General features: G+C 49.2%; 1 protein-coding gene across 4 annotated transcripts in view; it reads right to left on the reverse strand.

The window, feature by feature from the left end:
* Positions 1-18147, reverse strand: part of OTOF (otoferlin) — a 92956-nt gene extending 74809 nt beyond the window's left edge. For all 4 annotated transcript variants that reach the window (XM_028099611.2, XM_028099609.2, XM_028099610.2 and 1 more), the window contains exons 1-2: positions 18069-18147; positions 3182-3240 (exon numbers count right to left, since the gene is read on the reverse strand). In XM_028099611.2, coding sequence (XP_027955412.2) covers positions 3182-3240; positions 18069-18147 — 138 coding nt within the window. The remainder of the gene's footprint in view (positions 1-3181; positions 3241-18068) is intronic.
* Between the last annotated feature and the right edge of the window lie 2151 nt (positions 18148-20298).

A 20298-nucleotide genomic window follows, 5' to 3' on the forward strand; every position in this document is an offset into this window, starting at 1 on the left:
AATAAATTTGAAAACCTAGATGAAATGTAAAAATGCCTAGGAAAATATAGAAATCCAAAACTGGTGCAAGAAGACACAGAGAAATTGAAAAGGGGGTTGAAGAGGCCCCTTCCAAAACCATCCAGACTTAGAGGCCATTACATGTGGTTCTTCCAAAAGGTCAAGGAAGAGAAAATCTCTATTTTATGCATGTTGTTCCAGAAAATTTTATGCATTATCAAATGATGAAAATTTTACAAACGTAGCTGCAAAAGTGCTGCATAAAAATATCTGCCAGTTGAATATAACAGTGTATTAAAAGTAATACATTATGGAATATGCTAAAGGAGGAAAGTTATGATTATCTCAATAGATGCAGAAGAAACTTTAAAGTTCAACAACCTTTTATAATAAAAACTCTTAGCAAAAAATTTAGACAAGTTTAAATAGTAAGATCCTATTACAGCAAGTATATATGATGACAAAACTTTAGATGCACTTACTCCTTTTAATACTGGAGACACAGAAAGGATGCCCACTAATCACCATTACTGTCTAACAGAACTAGGGATCGTGGTCAATGCTCTATGGAAAGATAAAGAAGTAAGGGGATAGGACTGAAAGGAAGAGATAAAACCTCTTTTTGTAGATGACATGATCACCTACATAAGAAACAGAACAAACTATGAAAACAAGTAAGAGACCTCATCAAGTTTGTCAGATAAAAGGGGGACTTCTAAAGGAAGAGAAAGCATTTCGCTAGGTCAGCAATAATCAACTATAAAATGTAGTAAAAGTAAGACACCATTCATGATAACACTAAAACCAGAAAGCATCCAGAAAATAATCAAGATTGGGGCACCTGGGTGGCACTCTTGGTTTCGGCTCAGGTCCTAATTTTATGGGTTGTGAGATTGAGCCCCATGTGGGCTCCTTGCTCAGCGGGAGTCTGCTTGGATATTCTCTCTCTTTGCCCCTCCTCCACCCCCCTAAAATAAATAAATAAATCTTGTTTAAAAAAGAGAAGCAAATAATCAAGATCATATAACTTCCCTGCAGTAAACTTAAAAATGCTAGGAAAGGATGGTGGATAATTTGAGTAGATGATTTAATCTTATAGAAAATTGACATCCCACTCAATTTTTAAATCCAATGGAACTTAATCAAAATTCCAGTTGATTTTTGGAAGGACTTGATAAGCTTAATTAAAAATTATCTGGGGGCGCCTGGGTGGCTCAGTTGGTTAAGCGACTGCCTTCGGCTCAGGTCATGATCCTGGAGTCCCGGGATTGAGTCCCGCATCAGGCTTCCTGCTCAGCAGGGAGTCTGCTTCTCCCTCTGACCCTCTTCCCTCTCGTGCTTTCTATCTCTCATTCTCTCTCTCTCTCAAATAAATAAATAAAATCTTTAAAAAAAATAAATAAAAATTATCTGGAAGAATAGAGGTCCATAAATAGTTCACCCTTTAAAAGGAAGAGTAAACAGGGAATTTGCCTCATCAGATACTGACATACAAAAACACCATATTAATGAGTACAGTGTGATAAAGTTCAAGAACAGACAAACAGATTAAAGGGATAGAATAGAAGGCTAAGACATAGACCCTAAATGGAGACAAGATGATTGATTGCTTAGCAAATTGATGCTAAAAAAAGTGGTTTCTTATATGGAGAAAAATAAGATTGTACCCCTCTCTAAAACCACGTACAAGGTAAAAAAATTACAATTATAAATCAGAAAATGTAGGGAAATATACCTGTAACGTAGAAGAGTATAAAGACGTCTTCAGCAAAATTTGAAAACACACCAAGATTAAGGACTTCTAGTCAGCGAGGGGACAAAGGTAATTGATGGCAGACTGACAGAAATTTCAATCTCTAAATCCAACAAGGGGTTGATATCTCAGACATATAAAAAGCTACTGCAAATCAATAAGAAAAAGCTACACCCATAGGGGAAAAGGGCAAAGAATATGAACAGGCAATTTACAAAAGAGGAAACTTTAAATGTATTATTAAAAGGACAATGAGGCACCACTGTTAGACTTTAGAAAGCTGAATACTAGTAGGAGTAGATAAGGAGTGGGAATCAGGGATCCTCATGCATTGCTGGTAGAAGTGTAGACCCCCGCAGTGCTGAGTAAGCTTAAGCGTATGCATATCTTGTGAGCCAGCAATTTCAGGTCCTGGGGTATATTCCAGAGAAATGTTCGCAGAAGTCCAAAGGGGACATGCATAAGAATATTCGTTGCCTTTCTGGTGGTTGGAGGTGGTTAGAGGCAAGCTGGAGTTTCCTCTCTGGAGGAGTAAGTAGGTAAAGATGTGCAGGATGACCAACTCATCCCAGTTAGACCAGGATTTTTCCCATTTCATCACTTTTGGTCTGTGTCCCAGGAACCCCCTCGGTCTCAGACAAACCAGGATGGCTGAACACCCTCATACGTTTTGGACGTACCATAGAGTACGGTGCAGCAGGGAGAAGCAACAGGTTCACGTAGCAACATGGATGGAACTTAAACATCTTGCTCAGTGAAGTAAAGTAAAATATGTAACACAACACCATTTAAGGAAACACAAATTACATACTCAGAAGAGAGCCGCACAAATTTTGTAAGAACATGCAGGAAACCAAAAGATGCACATTAAACACATCGGAATGGTTGTAGAGCGAGAAGGAATATGGGGGTAAAGGAGAATGACACGTATACTACACACGCAAACACACATCCGAATAAGGGCAGGGTTGTGGGAACGCTGAGATAATGTGCCATTAACAGGGGCAAATGACTTACTCAACCCTCTGAGCCCAAGGTTCAAAAGGAAAATAGCTTTTTGGGGAGACACAGTGGGAGAGGTACCCCAATCGCTCTTAGAGAGACAAGCGTGACATCTCAATGAGACTGGCTTTGTTGGAAGCCCAGGTGGGCTTAGCCTGAGCCCTCCGCGTGCCCAGGGAACTGGGGAGGGAAGCCCCTCTTGCAGTGCATCTGGGCCCTCAGCCGGGGGCTCCCTTTTAGGCCTCTGACAACTGTGGGCCCTTTCTCTGGAGAATAAAAGTCCCCCAGAGGGCAGAAAGCCATGGGCTGCGCCCACACTGCCCTTCTGTGGGTCAGTCACTCTGCACCGGACTCTCCTGTGCAAAGGCCCCCGAGAGGGGTCCAGGTGGAGGGGCCGGGGCTTGAGAGGCCCCCAGGGTGTCCTACCTCGTCGAAGTCAGCCACATCTTCGCAGTTCTCCAGCACCCGGGAGTAGAAGGCGTGCCCTGGGTGGGGAAAGAGGACAAGAAGCTGGGGTCAGACCTTTCCGCCTGGCAGTCGCCACGACAGCATTTGGATTCACATAGCACTTGTTATCAGCCAGGGGCCCCGAGTTGTGTGCTGAGCTCTCCGGGCTGAGGCAAGTGCCTGCACTGTCATATCTGCCCCCCTCGGGAGCCCTTTGATGCAGGCAGTTCAAAGGCCACCAGCTCCACCTTACAAATGGGGACACTAAAGGAAGAAGGGACAGGCTGGTCAGAGGTAGACAGGAGAGGGAAACCCCGGGCTCTTTTCTTCACCTTGCTGCTCTCCCGGTGGCTTTCTTGGCCTCCCTTTGCCATCTTCTCAGCTCTGCTGGCTTCCCCTGGCCTGCGGCTGCCCTGAGCAGAAGCCTTGTCCCCCAGGGTGGCAGGTCCCCTGCCAGCTGGCAGCCCCCCCTCTGTGACTGTGTCTGCAGCCAGGTCCAGGAGCTCCTGCCCAAGCCAGGCCCACCCCAGACCCTTTTCCCCCCCAAAAGCCAAGGGCGTCCCCACCGTTCATTTTTCTGCCAGCCTTGGAGAGGAAAGCCTCGGGGGCTTTCTTCCACACGTCATCCCCTCCCCCCCCCACTATCGAGTGTGATATGGACACACATTTTCCCAGACCCCACCACCCCACATCTATACACCACCTGCCCGGGCAGAAGCCAAGCTGCCGGTTCTTTGAGCCCATCCAGTGAGGACCGGCCCCGTTCCTGGAAGAACCATAACCAGGAGGGATGGAGGGCAGGGTTGGGGGGCATGGGGCAGGCAGTGTGTGGGATGCAGGGGCCAGCTCAGTTTACTTTGAGAAACATTCACTGGAGTCTACAATGTGCCAGGTTACCTCCTGGAGCCTCAGGATAAAGGAATGGTTACAATGCACAGGATCCCTGCCCGCAGGGAGCTGATGGTCTAGTAGGAGCTGGAACAAGTTGCCCGTTCAATACCATATAATCCATACCCCAAAATATGATTTTGTGTGAGATAGAGATGTGGTACAGAGAAGGAAGGCTAAATATTGGTTTTGAGGGGATTTTTTTTGTTTTGTTTTTTAGTGTGTGTGGGGAGGGTGCATGTGGGAAGGACTCATAATTTCTATGAGGAAAAAACTCAGAGATAGGGTGCATTAAAAAGAAATTATTATTTAGGATCAATTTATTTTCATCTCTCAATTGTACGCCAAAGGGAAAAAAAGTTAGCATGTTTAAAAGGATCCTGTACATGACTCCCCCACCCCCAACACCAAACCGAACTCTTCTCTCTGTGAATAGACGAAGATCTCAAACCATTAGAAATGGTTGCCTCTGGTTAGGGGGAATATGAAGAGGTTGAAAGCAGCATACTTTGGCCTTTGACGATATACACTTAAGTTTGACATTTTTTCCATGCCCATGCTTTACTTTTGTCACTGAAAGAAAAATGCTTTGAAATCCCCACCAACCTCAACCAGTGGTGCATGTCATTGGAGGACTATCTCAAGGATGAATTCAGCCCCATTCTGGGACTGAGTTGAGTGCAGCGGAGAGGGCCTGGGAGGGGCTCCAGGCGGGGGTTGGAGGGAGCCCCCTCTGACCCCGCACTGTGATAGGGCTCAATTCCCTGGGAGGCACTTCTGTCCCCTGGCCTTGGTTCCCTCACTCGCATAATCAGAGGGGTTGGTACAGAGATCTCCAGGGTCTGCCTGGTCTTTAGAACTTGGGAGCAAGTATGTAGCTAATCCCTGACAAGGAGGAGGCCAGGGATTTGCTGTCAGAGGCAGGTGGAGGTCTGTGGAAGTGTGTGTGTGTGTGTTTGGAGGATGGGCATGTTGGAAGAGGGGCTGCATCTCAGATAATGAGGAAGAAGCTATAAAACAGAAGCTATATACATGGAAAATAGGTGTGAAGGAGACAGATGGGAAGCAAAGACTCTTTAGCACTAGCCAGGGACGAAACAAAACAGAAAAACCAGAAAGAAAAATCTCATCCACAAACCCCAGGGCAGCCAGGGGAGGACAGGGAAGCACGAGAGATGGTGCCTGAGCTGCTTGTAATTTTCCCCACAGGTAACACACAATAAAAATTGGGAATCAGGTGAGCATATGTGTGCACTGGGACTTCCCCAAGGACCTGCCGCTCTGAATCATCAAAGTCTTCTTCATCCTCGAAGATGGTAATGAGCCTGGATATGGCTGTGTTCAAGGGTTTCCCAGAGTGAAAACCAAGCAGCCCAGCCAGGGTGGAGGCAGGGAGGGACCATCCAACATGGTGCAGGAAGCCACAGAGGCTTTCGGATTTCCTACAGCCTTGTTAGAGAGGATATAAAATGCAGTGAAATTAGCCACTGCAGAATTTGTACATCGGGGCTCTGTTCTGAAGTGCAGTAAAACCTCATTGCCTCAGCTCTGGGGATTTAAATGTGGTGAATATTGTCAAAAGGATGATGAGCTAAATTTTACCTTTAGATATTAAAAAAAATTTTGCTAAACCAAATCAAATCAATTGTACAGAAGCAGAATGTCCCTAAGCATTTTTGAAAAGCCGAATTTTAGGTGGGTTTTACAAACAGTGGCGGGGATCATTCTGGTGGTCCTTTGTATTCCTTAGGACAGAGCCAGGGGACCTCTGTCATCCCTTCCAAGTTATCAGTGAGGATTCCTAACCCCGTCTCTCCTTTCAAGTTCATTTCCACTTCCAACACCGGTCATGTTGACATTTCAACTCCATTTTAAATGGCTTTCAGACAAAACCATTTAAAATCCCAATAGCCAATCACCTTTCTTGCCATGGAGAAGATTGAGAATGAGGCTCAAGAGGAAGAAAATATCCTGTTCCTTGCAGCGGGGAGGCTTTGTGGATAGGGTGAGCAGGAGATCAGATGGGGAAAATTGAACAGCACCCCCTTCCTTCGGAGGCAGCTGCTTGTAGGAGAGCCGAGCTGTTGGGTTTGGAATAAACTCCTCCTTGAGTCATTAAATGAAGTTTGGATAGCAGACTCTAAGCTCACAACTCTAAGAAGTGCCATGACATTTGATACACCCAGATCGAGGGACTTAAGGGTCCAAAGTTTCATAGAAGTATCTGGTATGTCATTTGCCATTTAAAATATCCCTCCTGCAGCTACCCTCCTAGATGAAGGTGAGCTCAATGCTTGCCTCATTTGCAGGATGGAGTGCTAGTCTTTCATGTGATGTGACTTAAGGGTACAAAGTGCCCCTTCTGCACCAAACAGCTCCCTCTTCCAGACAGTTGACCTTGTTAGAGCCAGACCTTGAGAAAAGGCAGGTATGTAGAGACTGGGTTGTTAGCTGGTGTGCATTCATTCACTCCCACATGCAAGGGGGTCTTCTGCTCCCGCTGTGTCAGCACGGCCATTCGGCCCTGGAGGAGGGGAAGGGGGTTAGACAAAGACATTTTGTCATGGGATGCTGACCGAAGACGCTTATTACAATCCAGAAGGGGGATAGGTCAGACATGTAAAAGGCTACTATACAAGGCAAAATTTAATCATTGGCATGAAACAGAGTGTGAATAAAATGAGCACACAGGACAAGGAGAAATGACCTCAGCTTAGCAGATCAAGGAAGACACAGTAGAGGCATGGGCATTGACTCTGGGGAGATGGAGAGAGGGACATCCAGGTGAGCAAGTGTTTGTGAGTGTGAGCAGAAAATGGAGCCTTGAAGGAGCAGGGCACAGGACAGGCGAGTTCTGATGACCAAGGGGGAAATGAAAAAGGTCTCCCCTCAGGGAGCAGCCCACTGAAGGAAGACCCGAGAGGGGGGTCCTGGGTCCTAGGCTCCTGAGAGGACACAGGGTGGGGCCTGGGCCATCTAAAGGAGAAGGGGAATGTCCTGAGGACGTTCAGGGAAATCATGCCCTGTACCAGTGTCTGGAGCTGGCTTCCATCCCTCGCAGTCTCAGAGCCATCATCTCTAAACTGGGGGCAATTATCCTGGGCCAGCCTACATCCTGGAACCGGAAACTGTGAAACTGAGTAAAGTGTCAAGTCCCTTATAGGTACAAGGGGCCACAGAAGAGTGTGGTGAGGCTCTTGGACCAGACTGCCTGAGTTCAAACCCCAGCTCTACCACTTGCTAAGCATGTGCCCTTGAAGAAGTTAACCTCTCTTTGTTAGTGTCCTCATCCATAAAAAGGGGCAAAGGGTAGTGCTTGTATACCTGGGACATAGTTCATCATCCAATTTAAAAATGGCTATTATTCCATTAAAGGGTCCTGTTCTTGCTTTTGACATTTAAGTTATGTCTTAAATATAAAAATGGTCTTCTCTACTGAGAATCACATTGCGTTAGCTTATTTTTAGTAGTATATAATCAGAAACAATTTTCTTCCTCATCTACATATTTCTCAAGTTTTAGGTATTTTAGGTGTGATTAGCTCTTTTTTTAACAAGGTAAAATTTACATTCACAGATGTAATAACTGAGTATACCTGTGTAATCATCATATAATCGGGATTTAGGACATCTCCATTTTCTTAAGATGGTCTCTCACCGCTCACTTTCTAATCAGTCTCTACCTCTTATAAGTAACCACTGCTCTGATTTCTATCACCAAATGTTAGTTTTGTCTGTTTTATACTTTATATAAATGGTGTTATACAGAATGTACTTCTTTGTGTCTGGCTTCTTTTGGTCAATGTAATATTTAGGTAATTCATCCATGTTATTACATATATCAATAATTCATTTTTTTATTGTTGAGTAATAGTCTGTGTATAAATATTCTTTGTTTCAGGATTAAGTCTGATGTTAGTCAGATGTTTTTTGTAGTTGTCCTTTATCAAATCTCCCCTCATCCTGGTTTGCTGAGTGTTTTTATCATGAATAGGTGTTGGATTTTGTCAAAAGCTTTTCTGTATCTGTTGGTGGTTTTTCTCTTGTATTGTGTTAATATGGTGAAACACTTTGATTAATTTTCTAATTTTAAACTAACCTTGCATTCCTGGGATAAAATTTACTTCTCGTGATGTGTTATCCCTTTCATGGATTGTAACTCAATTGACTAATATTTTGTTAAGGATTTTTACATCTTTGTTCATGAGGGATATTGGGCTCTAATATTCTTTTTGTATAAGGTCTTTATCAGGGTTTGGTATCGTAAAATGAGTTACAAAATGTTCTTTCTTTTCGATTTCTAAAAGTTTGTGTGAGATTAATATTATTTCTTCCTTAAATATATTCTAGGATTCACCAGTGAAGCTATGAAGACCTAAAGTTTTCTTGATGGGAAAGCAGTTTACCATCATTATCATCATCATTTTTATTTTGAATTTCATTTCTTTAATAGATCCTGGACTCTTTAGATTTTCCATTTCTTTTTGTATCAGTTTGGTAAAGTGTTTTTCAAGGGATTTGGCCATTTCATCTGATTTGTAGAAACTTATTGAGATACAGTTATTCATGATATTTTCTTATTTTCTTTTTAATGAAATGATATCCCTTTTTTCATTCCTGATATTGGTAATTTGTATTTTCTTGGTTTTTTTTTTCCCTTGGTCATTCTTGCTACAGTTTACCTATTTTATTAATTTTTTTGAAAGAGTCAACTTTCAGCTTTGTTGGCTTTCTCATTTCCTTTTTTATTCTCTTGGTTTTAATAGTTTTTGGTTGTATTTATTTCTATTTATTGAAATATAATTCGCAAACCATATAATTTACCCACTTAAAGTGTACAATTCAGTGATTTCGGTACATTTACAAGGTTGTGCAACCTTTGCCACTATCTAATTCCAGAATATGGTGTCACCCCAAAATAAAGCCCACACTCATTAGCAGTTATTCCCCATTGCCCCAGCCCCTGGCAACAACTTATCTACTTTCTATCTCTATGGGTTTGTCTATTCGGGGCATTTCATATAAATGGATTCATATGATACGTGGTCTTTTGTGTCTGGCTTACTTCAATTAGCATGACGTTTTTAAGACTTAGGTTTAATTTGATCTTCTTTTAGTAGCTTCTTAAGGCAGAAACCTAGATCACTGATTTTAGACTTTTCTTTCCTGCCATAGGTATTTAAAACTATAAATGTTGTCATGTTGTATTTTCATTATCATTCCGCTAGACATGTTTTATAATATCTCTTTTGTTTAATTCTCTGATCATAGGTTATTCAGAAGGGTATTGTTTAATTTCCAAATATTTGGAGCTTTTTAAGACCTCTTACTGTTACTAATTTCTAAGTGAATTCCAGTGGGGTCAGAGAACATACTTTGTCATTTGAAATATATTGCGACTTGTTTAATTACCGAGCATATGGTCTATCCTGATGAATAGTCCATGTGCATTTGAGAAGAATGTGTATCTTTCAGTTTGGGGTGAAATGCCTAGGAATGCCAATTCAGTCAAGGCGGTTGATGGTGTTGTCAAATGTTCTATATCCCTAATGATTTTCATGTCTAGTTGTTTGTAATTATCTCCTGTAATAACACTTTCCCCTCACGGATATTCCTTAAATAATATGTTCTCTGAAAATCACCAGCGACTCAGAGAGCCAGACTTGGGTTATGCAGAGTCCCTGGGCCCCCCCATAAGGGAAGGTTGCCCCTTCTCTTTCCCCCATTTCTCAACTAGATGGAGGCTCCATCTACTTCAAACCCTTTATTTTCCACAAATCTCATTCAAATATAATTTCCACCTTCACTCATTTATCTCTCCTTTCCTCGTCCTGTTAATACCCAGGTACACATAGTAGAAACTCAGGCTTATGTCAGAGATTCATCAGCAAGGCAGGCGACAGGGCAGGGATTATAAACCCCATCTCTCAGGCTCAGCTTAAGCCTATATTTCCTTCTAAGTGCTCACTCAAACTCTGACTTTGCTATGTAACTAACTGATGGCCTCCGTTCCTATTTTTCAGACCCAGGCACTGAGCTAGAGAGAGCATGGTATTTCCCCTCGAGCCAAGACAGCGCCAGCCACATACTCAGCAACCGCCAGGTGTTAGGTTCCCTCATTACTGTGACTGATTAGAGGAACCTGTGGTCCTAGTGATCCACAAGCTGTACAGAGTCCCTGCTCTATGCCAGGCACTGGGCATATAATAAGGCCTGGTGGGAAGATGACCTTTTTACATTCTTAAATGGGGTAAAAATATTGTTAAAATATTTATAACATAGCCCTGATTTTATCTTAAACCTTGGCTTGGAGAAAAAAAAAAAAAGCCAGTGAGTGGAAACTGACTTTCAACTAAGCTACTGAGCCCTTCTGCTTTGAAAAAAAAAAATAAATAAAGTCAAAACACTGTTGAGCCACTGTCTTGAGGGTGGATCAGTCTAGGCAGGAAGTAGACAAGGGCTGCAGGTAAAAATGATCACATGATATTCTCTGTCTCGGGAGACCCTTCTGGAACTGTCGGCGCGAGGAGCTGTGGCTGCCTGGTGCTGCCAGGGTGGGGCCTCCAGAGTGGCCCCTCCACTAACTGCAACTGTTCCCGCTGCACCTGCAGGCCCTGCTCCTTCAGGCGTCACCCCTACCCGAGGGCTGCTCTGTGCCAGGCACTGTGGGGGCCCTGCTGCCCTCCCCGGGGGAGCCTGCTTTTTGTGGCTTCAGGTGTTTTCACCCATCATCTCATGGCTGGCAGAATTCGGCGTCTCAGCAGGAATCCCAAGGAGGATTAAGTAAGGCTCAGCCCACCCCCCCCAACCCCTGAGTCCACGGAGTCCCTGAGAGTCACAATCTGCTCTGTTCTTATCTCTCTAGAAGTCTGCTGCAGGTGCCTGGGATGCAGAGCATAATTCTTATATTTACATAGCACTTCACAGTGTGTAGAGCTGTTAACATATATCACCTTTTTCACTTGACCCCAAAGCAGCCCTGTAAGGACTCAGGCATATCTTCACCTTCTCCTAGACCTTCACGTAGCCCCTGGACTCCCAAACCACTGGGCTCCAACAACCCTTCTAGGCGCTCACTGTACCAAGCCAGAGCTTTGGCATCCTGGAGGGCATTTTCACTAGAATGACTGACAGGCAAGTCTGTCCTTTCTGTGCCCCCACCCCCAAACCTGCTCTTGCTTGCATGCTCCCCTCCTCCACCAGTGGCCTCACCACCCATCCAGAAACCCAAGTATGAAATCCAGAGGCACCCTTGTCCTGACCTCTTGCTCACTACCAACTCCAGAACTCACTACCCCATCTCTGAACCGACGTCATCCCTTTTCTCCAAACCCACAGCCTCCCCATTAAGACACAGCTTCCTCTCTGGGCTCCTGGTCTGGAGTCTTGACATCCCGAGAGTCCTTTCCAAAACCAGATGTCCCTTTCCCATTCTCCTGCTAAAAGCATCAACTCCTATTCACTTACAAAGCGGAAGTTCCAAACCCTTGGTGTTTGGGCCCTGCCTGCCCTCCAGGCCACTCCCACCGCATCCTCAGCGAGCACCCCCAGCTCCCTAAACCCTCGATGCGGCTCCACACCATCACATCTGTACTGATATTAGCCCTTCTGCCTAGAATGGGGCCTTTTGTAAGTTTTGTCCCAGCTAAGAAGAGCCAGCTTAAATATCAGCCCATCGCCCGTGCCCCCGCAGTAAAATCTCGTCCCTGCCCGCGCGCAGCCCAGCTTCAGGCCACACCAGCACAGCTGTCGTTCCCACCTCCCACCCCATGGGCTCTTCTGCCATCTTGTCCTAACGAACCCCCAGGCGGCCTCTCAGGGCGGCTTCCGGAACTCCTAGTCTGTGTGGGCTTCCCTTTTGCCTCATGCTGCCCTGCCCTGTACCTCCCTTTCTAGAATATTCACCATGCTGCTCATGGTGACTGGTGCAATGTCTGGCTTCCCCTTAAGACCGTGTCTTTTTAGCTTATTCATGTCACACCCGTGCCTAAAATGACACTTGGCACAGAACTGGCGCTCACCGAATATTATTATCCGGATGAATGAAAAAAGGAGTGAATGAATGATAAAATACTGGATTTACAAAGCTCATGAAAATGTAGCTTTTAATGACCTGGAAAAAAATTATGGCATCAATGAGACAATTAGAAATTTGATCACTGACTGAGTATTTGATAGTAAGGAGTTCTTTTTTACGAGGGATGTAATATGGGGTTTTAAAAAGATGGAGTCTTTGTCTTTCATAGCTCTGTACTGAATATATTCAGATGAAATGGTGTGGCGTTCGGGCTTTGCTTCCAAATAATTTGGGGTCTGGGGGTAGGAGGGGAACAAATGGCGAGAATTGGCCAGGAGTTGACAGGTGTGAAGACTGCCCTGGCAGAGCTTGGGGGCCAAGGCACTACTTTCCCAACTCTTGTATGGACTTGAGACTTTCCATCATAAAAAGCTGATAATAAAAAAGGGACCAGGCCCAGCCATGGGTGTAGGTGGGAGAGCTATAGCTTTTATGTTATGAGTAAAGGTGGGTACGATAACCAGGGAAGGCATCGCAATTCAGGGGAATTATTTGCAAGTCTTTTCTTGAGCACATTTCCGGCAACATTTTTGCTGAGGGCCTCTGTAGCAGAAGACAATTTTGTGGTCATTTCCATATCATGAAAACACACTCATCAAAGCAGGGGAAGCCCGGGGCATTTTCAGCGCATCCTGCCTGCTCTCCGAGGTCTGCATTGGCTTGCTCTGGGTGGGAGGGGGGACATTTACCGCCTGGGACTTTGGACAGAGAAGATCTGTCCCCACCCTCACCCCCCGGTGGTGAGGGGCCTGTGTGTGCTGGGTACAGTGGGGGATGTGGGAGGCACAGCACAAGCACAGAGCTGGGTCCACAGCCAGTGTGGGTTGCAGAGGCTGTCTTAAGGGTCCCCTCCATTTGTCCCCTTCCGTGGGGGCAACGCTCACCCCCTTGTGGGGGGACGACACCTAGCCCACAAGCCCTCAGAGAGGAGGTGTGGTGCAGGGCCAGAGTGCACATACGGGCCCAGCATCCTGGCAGGACCCCAGGACTGAGAGGACAGAGGTACTCTGCCTCCTTCACCGGGGATGGCAGAGAAGTCTCCAGATAGTTCTATTTCTCATCAAGAGGGAGAGCTCCTCCATTTTAATGGGGAAAAGAATCTAATTTGGAATCCGGGTGGTCTCCATAGCCATGAGTGGGGGCATCTTGTCCCCCATGCCCAGGCCGGGGCCCCGCTGCCCCCCAGCATGCCGTCACTCATCTGGCCCCATGGATCCTGGCTCCTCTTCCCTGCAGCCTCTGCTCCAGCCAAACCGGGGGCCTCCCAGTCAGTGCACTTAACTGGGATTTCCCTCCTCTGGCCTCTGGCCCCGTCAGTCCCTCACACAGAATGGTCTCGCCTCCCGAAACAACCCTCCCTCTCCCCTCCTACCGCATCTCCACATGCGTAAGAAGGAAGCCGCCATCCCGGGAACAGGCTGCAGTTTACGGCCCACCCCAGGGCACACCTTGGCCCTCCTGAGTCGGACAACATTTCCCCATTATGTCTGCACACATCTCTGCTCCCCTCTCCGATTATGAGACCCTGGTTTGCCTAGGAAGCCCCACCCACGCAGTTGTGCTCAGAAAGAGCGTGTTCTATGTAGGGCTTGGGTCACACAAGGCCCCTCTTGCTTCTGACCTGTGGGCCAGAGCTGGACTCCCGGTTGTTTGCTAGAGGATGAGGTCAGGCTTCCCCTGGGGCCCCAGAAGACCCTCTGGGCTGGGAGGTCAATGGAGGGTTCTTGTCGTGGCTTCTGAGGCCTCTTCCAGCCCTGGATCCCCCTCGGATAGAAAGCTGGGGTGGGGGTGAGGGGCTCACATTTGGGGACACGGAGCCAAAGAATGGCAGTGCCACAGTGGAGGATTTAAAACCCACTGATGAGTGAATACCTCCAAGACAGGAGCTGTGTCGTGTTCATTTTGATGACAGGGCCCAGGGCTCAGCACGGGGCTCCGTTAGGATAGCTAAGGTCAGATCCCTGTCTTGAAGGTGCTGGGACATAAGGGCAGCATACAGAACTGGGGCAGTTTCTAAAATACCAGCGCCCTAGCTGAGCTGTGACAGGAGTATGCACATGGTACAGCTAGGGAGGGGAAGGCTTCACAGAGGAGGTGACATATCAGCTGGGCCTTGAAGGATGGACAGAATCAATGGGTGTTCTCAAGATGGAGTGTGGGGGTTGTTCCAGGCAAAAGAAATAAATGTCTCAAGGTCTGGAGATATACAGGGCTTGCATCTTTAGGGAATGGCAGGAAATTCAGGATTATGGGAATGCAGTGGGGTGGGCTCGGGAGAGGAGGAGGGAGAAGTCTTTGATAAAGCTGACCTTTATCACCAGTTCAATCACCAGTTTAAGGGAATTACTTGGAGATCAGACCCAGCCCCCAGACTTCGCCCAACTCACACATCCAATCCCCAAACCTGGTATCTTGGCAAGAAATCTCGGGGATGGGGAGTACAGGGAGATCACGGGACCAGCCCCAGAGAGTCTGTTGCTACTTCACTGGTTCTCCCCAGGTTTGGGTGGGCTGAGCACTGGACAGAGCTTGGCCTAGAGGAACTTACAGGCCCATCCACCCTGTGTTCCCTGTTCTGATTGATGCTGAGAACTATGTTAGCAATTGAAAAAGGACAAACACTAGGAGAATACCGCTTCTCTTTGAGTAGTGACCTGCCATCAAGAGGCAGCCCACTCCTGATTCTGGCTGCAGGCCTCTGAGTTAAATGGGGACCACGGTCTCATCTTGTTCGCGCGAAGCCGAGCCTCTGGGGCTCTGCGCAACTCGGACTGGGGGCCAGGCCTTCTGGTGTCTCCTGTGTGACCCAACGGACTGTAACTCCTGCAGGCAGGGGCTGCGTCTTCACCCCCAGGGTCCTAGGCCTGTCCACAAATATCAGCACATTCAGTGAGTGGATGAATGACAGGATTAGGTTAAGAGTGACCTTTGATTAAGACCTAAGAGCTGGAAGTGGAGCTGGGCGGTGAGTACGGTGTGAGCCTGAGGGTGGGGCAGCCGGCCGACCCCGCGGCAGGAAGAGAGGGGTGGCCAGGGACACAGCTGGTGAGTGCCCAGCCCACATGGGAACAGGGGTCTCAGGGGTCTCAAGGCCTAGGTTCCTGAGGAACATCTTAGCTGGGGGGTCCCTACAGAGCAGAGGACAGGCCCGAGTTGCTTGCTCCTGGCACAGGTCAGGAAGCCCTCAGAGGCGCTTCTCTTCTCCCCTGAGGAAGTTGGGCCGGAGAGAAGATGGCTCGGGAGCCAGCAGCTGCCCCCAAGGAGCACTGGAATGGGTGCCTCACAGACATAGCAGTCATCTGAATGCCCTTCCCTCAAACTCCTCCAACATCTATTGTTTCACTGAAGCAAGCCGGTGAGGCAGATGTTATCCACATGCCCATTTTAAAGATGAGGACTAGAGAGGCAAAGTGAGAGGCAGAACCCAGAGGACCCAGGGCTTCTGACTCCTTATCTAGAACTTTTCCTGCCACAGCCCCTAAGTGTCCTGGGTGGCACCGCACAGAAGGTCAAGCTATGTTTCAGCCAGCTCATCCTGTCTGCCTGGGCCGCGGCCAACGGACCCAACCCACTAGGGCTCCCTCACCCAATCTGTCATTGAGCTTCACTCATGGGATTCAGGGAACTCGGGGCCATCCTCTCCCTCTGACTATTCACCAGTTTCTCATTTCCCCCGGCAGCTGTTTGCTTGGACACCAGTGGTATATGCCGGGAGGTGCTGTGGCACATTCAGAGGGTCGGTTCCTTTGAACTGTTGTTAATGTTGGTCTTTTGGGGGTGTCTCTGGTTGTCAGCTGCTGGCTACAGCAGATGAATGGGTGAGGCATCTCTGCTCTGGTTGTTATAAAGGATGCTTTCTGGAAATCTGCTTGCCATCAGCCTATTCCTGCTGCCCAACGCCTTCCCCAAAGCTCTGTCTGCGGCCACCTGCTGCAGGTACACAGCTTGGAAGTGGATCTCTCCCCTCGGTCCAGAGGGCCCAGTGTGCAAAGAGGCAAATTCCTGTGTGTTCCGTTGAGGCTGGAGGGCTGGCCCCAGGGCTCAAAGAGAAAGGAGGGCATCAGATAGACAGTGTGCTCACCCCCGGTTGACCAGGAAGAGATAAAGGGGCTTGCAGGATTGAGCACCAGGGCTGGGGGTGAGGTTCTGTGCCTCAGTCCCTCCACCAATGCACACGGATCTCTTTACAACAGGGCCTTGGTGTCCCTGCCTGCAAATGCGCCTGGTTTCTGCAGCGGGGGCTGTCCTGTCGTGGCGGCAACAGCATAGCACCCTGTAGCTAAACAGCCGAGTGCGGTGCTGTCCGTGGAACACAGGGACCCGTTTCACAGATGAAAGCACACACTTGCTTTTTCTAAAGCCAGCAGGTGGCCCACAGAGATCCAGGGTGCTGCAGACAAAGCCGTCCTCGGGCTGGTGTGGGAAGCAACAGGCAATAGTCTGCCCACCCTTTCCTCCCCCACCTGCCAGCAGGAGCACTGTGATCCCCCCGCACCCCTGCCGATTCTGTGCACAACCTGGGCCTCCGTCCAAATGCAGGGCGTCCAACTGCGGGGCAATGTGGGCACCAGGGCTGTGGCCCCTGCTCTCACCTCTCCCTCCTAACCCGGGCCTGGGCCTGATGCTCACTTTGCTCTCTAATCTGGTGGGCTTCTCTCAGCTCCTCCCCCACCCCCCCTTCCTCAACCCTTCTCTGGGAAGAAGGGCCATGTGAGGCATGCCCTGGCCTTTGGTGAAAGGCCACCAGAGATGCCCCTGGCCCAGAGGGCTGAGCTGTGGCTGGGCAGAGGCAGAGGTGGGTGGGCAGTAAGCACAGGAAAGCCTGGCCTCATTTTTTTCTACTTAGAACCCTCAGGGGCTGCCCCTGTCCTCAGGGTAAGGACAGCCTTGCCTCCTTGGTTCTGCCTGTCTCTCCCACCTGAGCTTCTGTTCTCACTCTGCGCTCCAGCCTCATGGATCCTCTCTCTATTCCCTGTTCCACATTCCAGTTCCGCTCCCAGCCTTGAGCATCCTGTCCCCTGCACCAGCTCTGCCCTCACCTCCTCACCTTGCTCCCTCCTGCTAACCCCTTGGGTTTCAGCTGAGGTGCTACCTCGCCCAGGAAGCCTTCCTTGACCATCCCGCCCCAGCCCAAGTTGGGTGCTGCTTCTGTGGCTTGCATACGGCCCTCGTCCCCATCCTCAGCATCTCGCGCACCTGTCCTGCCTGTTTGCCCACTGATCCTGCTGTCCCACTGGAGGTGGGCTCCTCAAGGACAGAAGCTGGGTCATGCTCAGCCCCCAGCCTTGGCACATAGATCAGAGTAAATGGCTGCTGGATGCACGAGGGGGGGGGGTGATAGGAAGAGAATCGACAGAGGGGAGGCCAGTGGAGCCCACAGGATCCCTGCCCACCAGTAGATCTGCAAGAAGCCAACAGTATCCTCAACCAGAGAGCCCCTGGCTGCCTGGTTTCTGGGGAGCCATGCTGCAGCTTCCGGTCTGCAGAGCCCACCCCCACCCTGTGCCCAAGGAAATCTTGTGGAGGGAGAGGCAGAGGAGGAGCGGGCCTACGGAGGCTCTGCGGGGCGAGGCCTCCTCGCCCTGGTCCCCCTGAGCTCGGAGATGGGGTCCTCACTTCTACCTCCCCGGGACCCCGTGCAGGCAGAGGACGCTGCGCCCTACCGGGCACATGGCACGTTGGCCAGTGCAGGGAGGGACGGACCCAGATGCAGACATGGCAACACGGGGGACCCTGAGTGACAGGAAATCACAAACGGCCAGTCGGGCCAGGGGCAGATGGCTGCCCATGAAAAGCCTCATCGCCCCAACCCTGCTAGAACTTTTCCCATCTGTCCTCCCTTGCCCTGCCTCATCCCCATCAGCCCAGAGCTGGGGTCCCTCTGAGACAGGGGGTTCCCTACCTCGGAAAGTCACTTTGGCGATCCTGTCGCCCCTGCCCCGCAGCTCCGAGACCGTCTTGAGGTGGACAAGCAGAGCCATGCTGGTGTGTAGAGCCTGGACGCTGCCGGGCGGGCGGGAGCAGCCGGGAAGGAGTGAGCCTGGCAGAGCTTGGAGCTCGGCTGCCTCCCTCCTCCCGCACCCGCCTCCCTCCTCACCGTGCTGCTGCCTCCGCCCCCCCCCACGCCCCCCTCCGATGCTGCCCACAGAGACCCAGGCAACCGAGCCAGCCGAGCTGCTCCTTCCAGCGATTCACAGAGCTTCGCAGCCCTGCCAGCCCCCGCCCCTCCAAGTTGTCAGCCCAGCGTGTGTGGATCTGTGTGTGTGTGTTGTGCACCCTGCCTGCAGCCTGGGCGTACAGGCTCAGAGTCGGAATTCATTATTCAGCAGCCGCCTGCTCCCAGATAAAGCCCTGCCCAGCTTCTCCCGGCCCCTGGAGCAGAAGCTCCTGCCCACCTCTCCACGGGGCTCCTCCACCACGAGTGGGCAGGGGGCATGGGCACGTGTGTGAAAGGGGGACGCGTGGGGCAAGGAGCTTCACCATCTGTGCACGCAGGAGGCTGGGCTGTTGCACTGGTGTTTTGAGGGGATTCACGCCCCCAGTCAAGGTGGCCACTGGGGCTGCTGGTGGCCACGAGGCTCAGGGAACCTGGATGGGCCAGGCCTGGCTAGGTCCCACTGTGCCACTCAGAAATCCCAATCCAGGCCCCCCCAGCTGGAAAATCAGCATCCACCAGACAACACTAAGGCTGTGCCTGGTAGCTGCTGTCAGAAATGGGAGCCCTGAGATAAAGGGGATGTTACTTCCTCCAGCTGCTCTGGTGGACATCGTACCCCCAGGACGTGGGGTCCTGACCTCCTGCTTTGGGATCCCTGGACCTGGGAAGACGGGATGCTGCTTGAGGGGAGCTCAGAAGCCAGGCTAAGCATGATGGGAGATGGCCAACTGTGAAGGCCTCAGAGGCTAATGTTCTACTAAGGGCAATGCTTAAGGTCCAGGCAGCTAACCTCACCCCATCCTGGGGCCTGGGGATGGAGAAGGCTGGGCCAGTGAGTCTCAAGGGAGCAGAACTGTCAGGCCTTGTGTCCAGTAAGCTGCTGGGGGTGGGGCGTGTGGGGAAGGGAGAGCTGGCAAAATTTCCAAAAAAGAACTGCCTTCTCTTCCAGCAACCTACCCCAGGAGAGGCTTATAACGAAAGGGACCCCGGGCACCAGGATTCCTGAACCTGGAGCCTCTGCAAAAGGCCGTCTGCGCCCTTCCTCTTGCTGTTTGCTCTGCAAGGAATGCTCTTACCCACCACCGCCTTCTCGCCGGGACTCAGCCCAACAGGTGCCCAATCCTAAAAGTGCTTCTGCACCCACACCTTCACCCAGGCTGGGTTGGGGTCCTCATCTGTGCTGCCCACGGGTCTCCCCATGGGGAGACCCTGGTGCCCTGATCTTTGCAGCCCCAGAGCCTCGCACGGACTCCTGGGTATGGTAGGATGCCCACTGAAGGTTAACAGGATAAGGGGTGAGCTTGGTGACGTATCTGGAACAGAGCCTAAAGGTTCAAAAAGGGAAGCATTAAATTTTCACAGCATGCTAACAAGAGGTTAGTCCTTTTGAATTCTATAGTCCAGTGACCTGCAGGATGTCACAGGAGCCTCCTTCTAGACGATTCTTTGCTACATTGCCTTCTTTTTTCTTTTTCTATTTATGTTCTATTTCCTTCTCTCCCTTTCCTTCCTCAATTGCTGCTCTCCTTTCTCACTTTTATTTAACCACAATAAAGCAAAGAGTATTTCAGTCTATTGTATTTATTAAATACAAATGAATATCCAAAAAAAATTTTAAAACCAGATAAGTTTAATGTCTCTTTTTTAAAAAACAAATTAACTAGCATGTTCCATAAATGAGGTCATTAAGTGATCTTTATTAGTAAGGCTTAGTGGCACTTGATGGGAAGAAAAGATCCATCTCCTCCCTAGGCCCTCTCAGGGTTCTCTCCTATAAGGGGTGAATTTCAAGAGGCCTGTGCATCTTTAGGAAAAAGCCCATGAACTTGCCCTAAAGAAAGCATTGAGCTTGGCTGAACCTCAGTTTCTCTATCGATAAAATGGCAGTACTTCCATCCTGCCAACACAGAGCACCCCTTAGCTGAGCCAGCGGACCCTCAGAAACCTAAGCCAGATCTCACTTTTTAAATTTCCA

Source organism: Eumetopias jubatus, unplaced genomic scaffold, assembly GCF_037043125.1.
Source record: "Eumetopias jubatus isolate StellerSeaLion01/CBP00866 unplaced genomic scaffold, mEumJub1_p1.0 scaffold_9, whole genome shotgun sequence".
NCBI classification, from domain to species: Eukaryota; Metazoa; Chordata; class Mammalia; order Carnivora; family Otariidae; genus Eumetopias; species Eumetopias jubatus.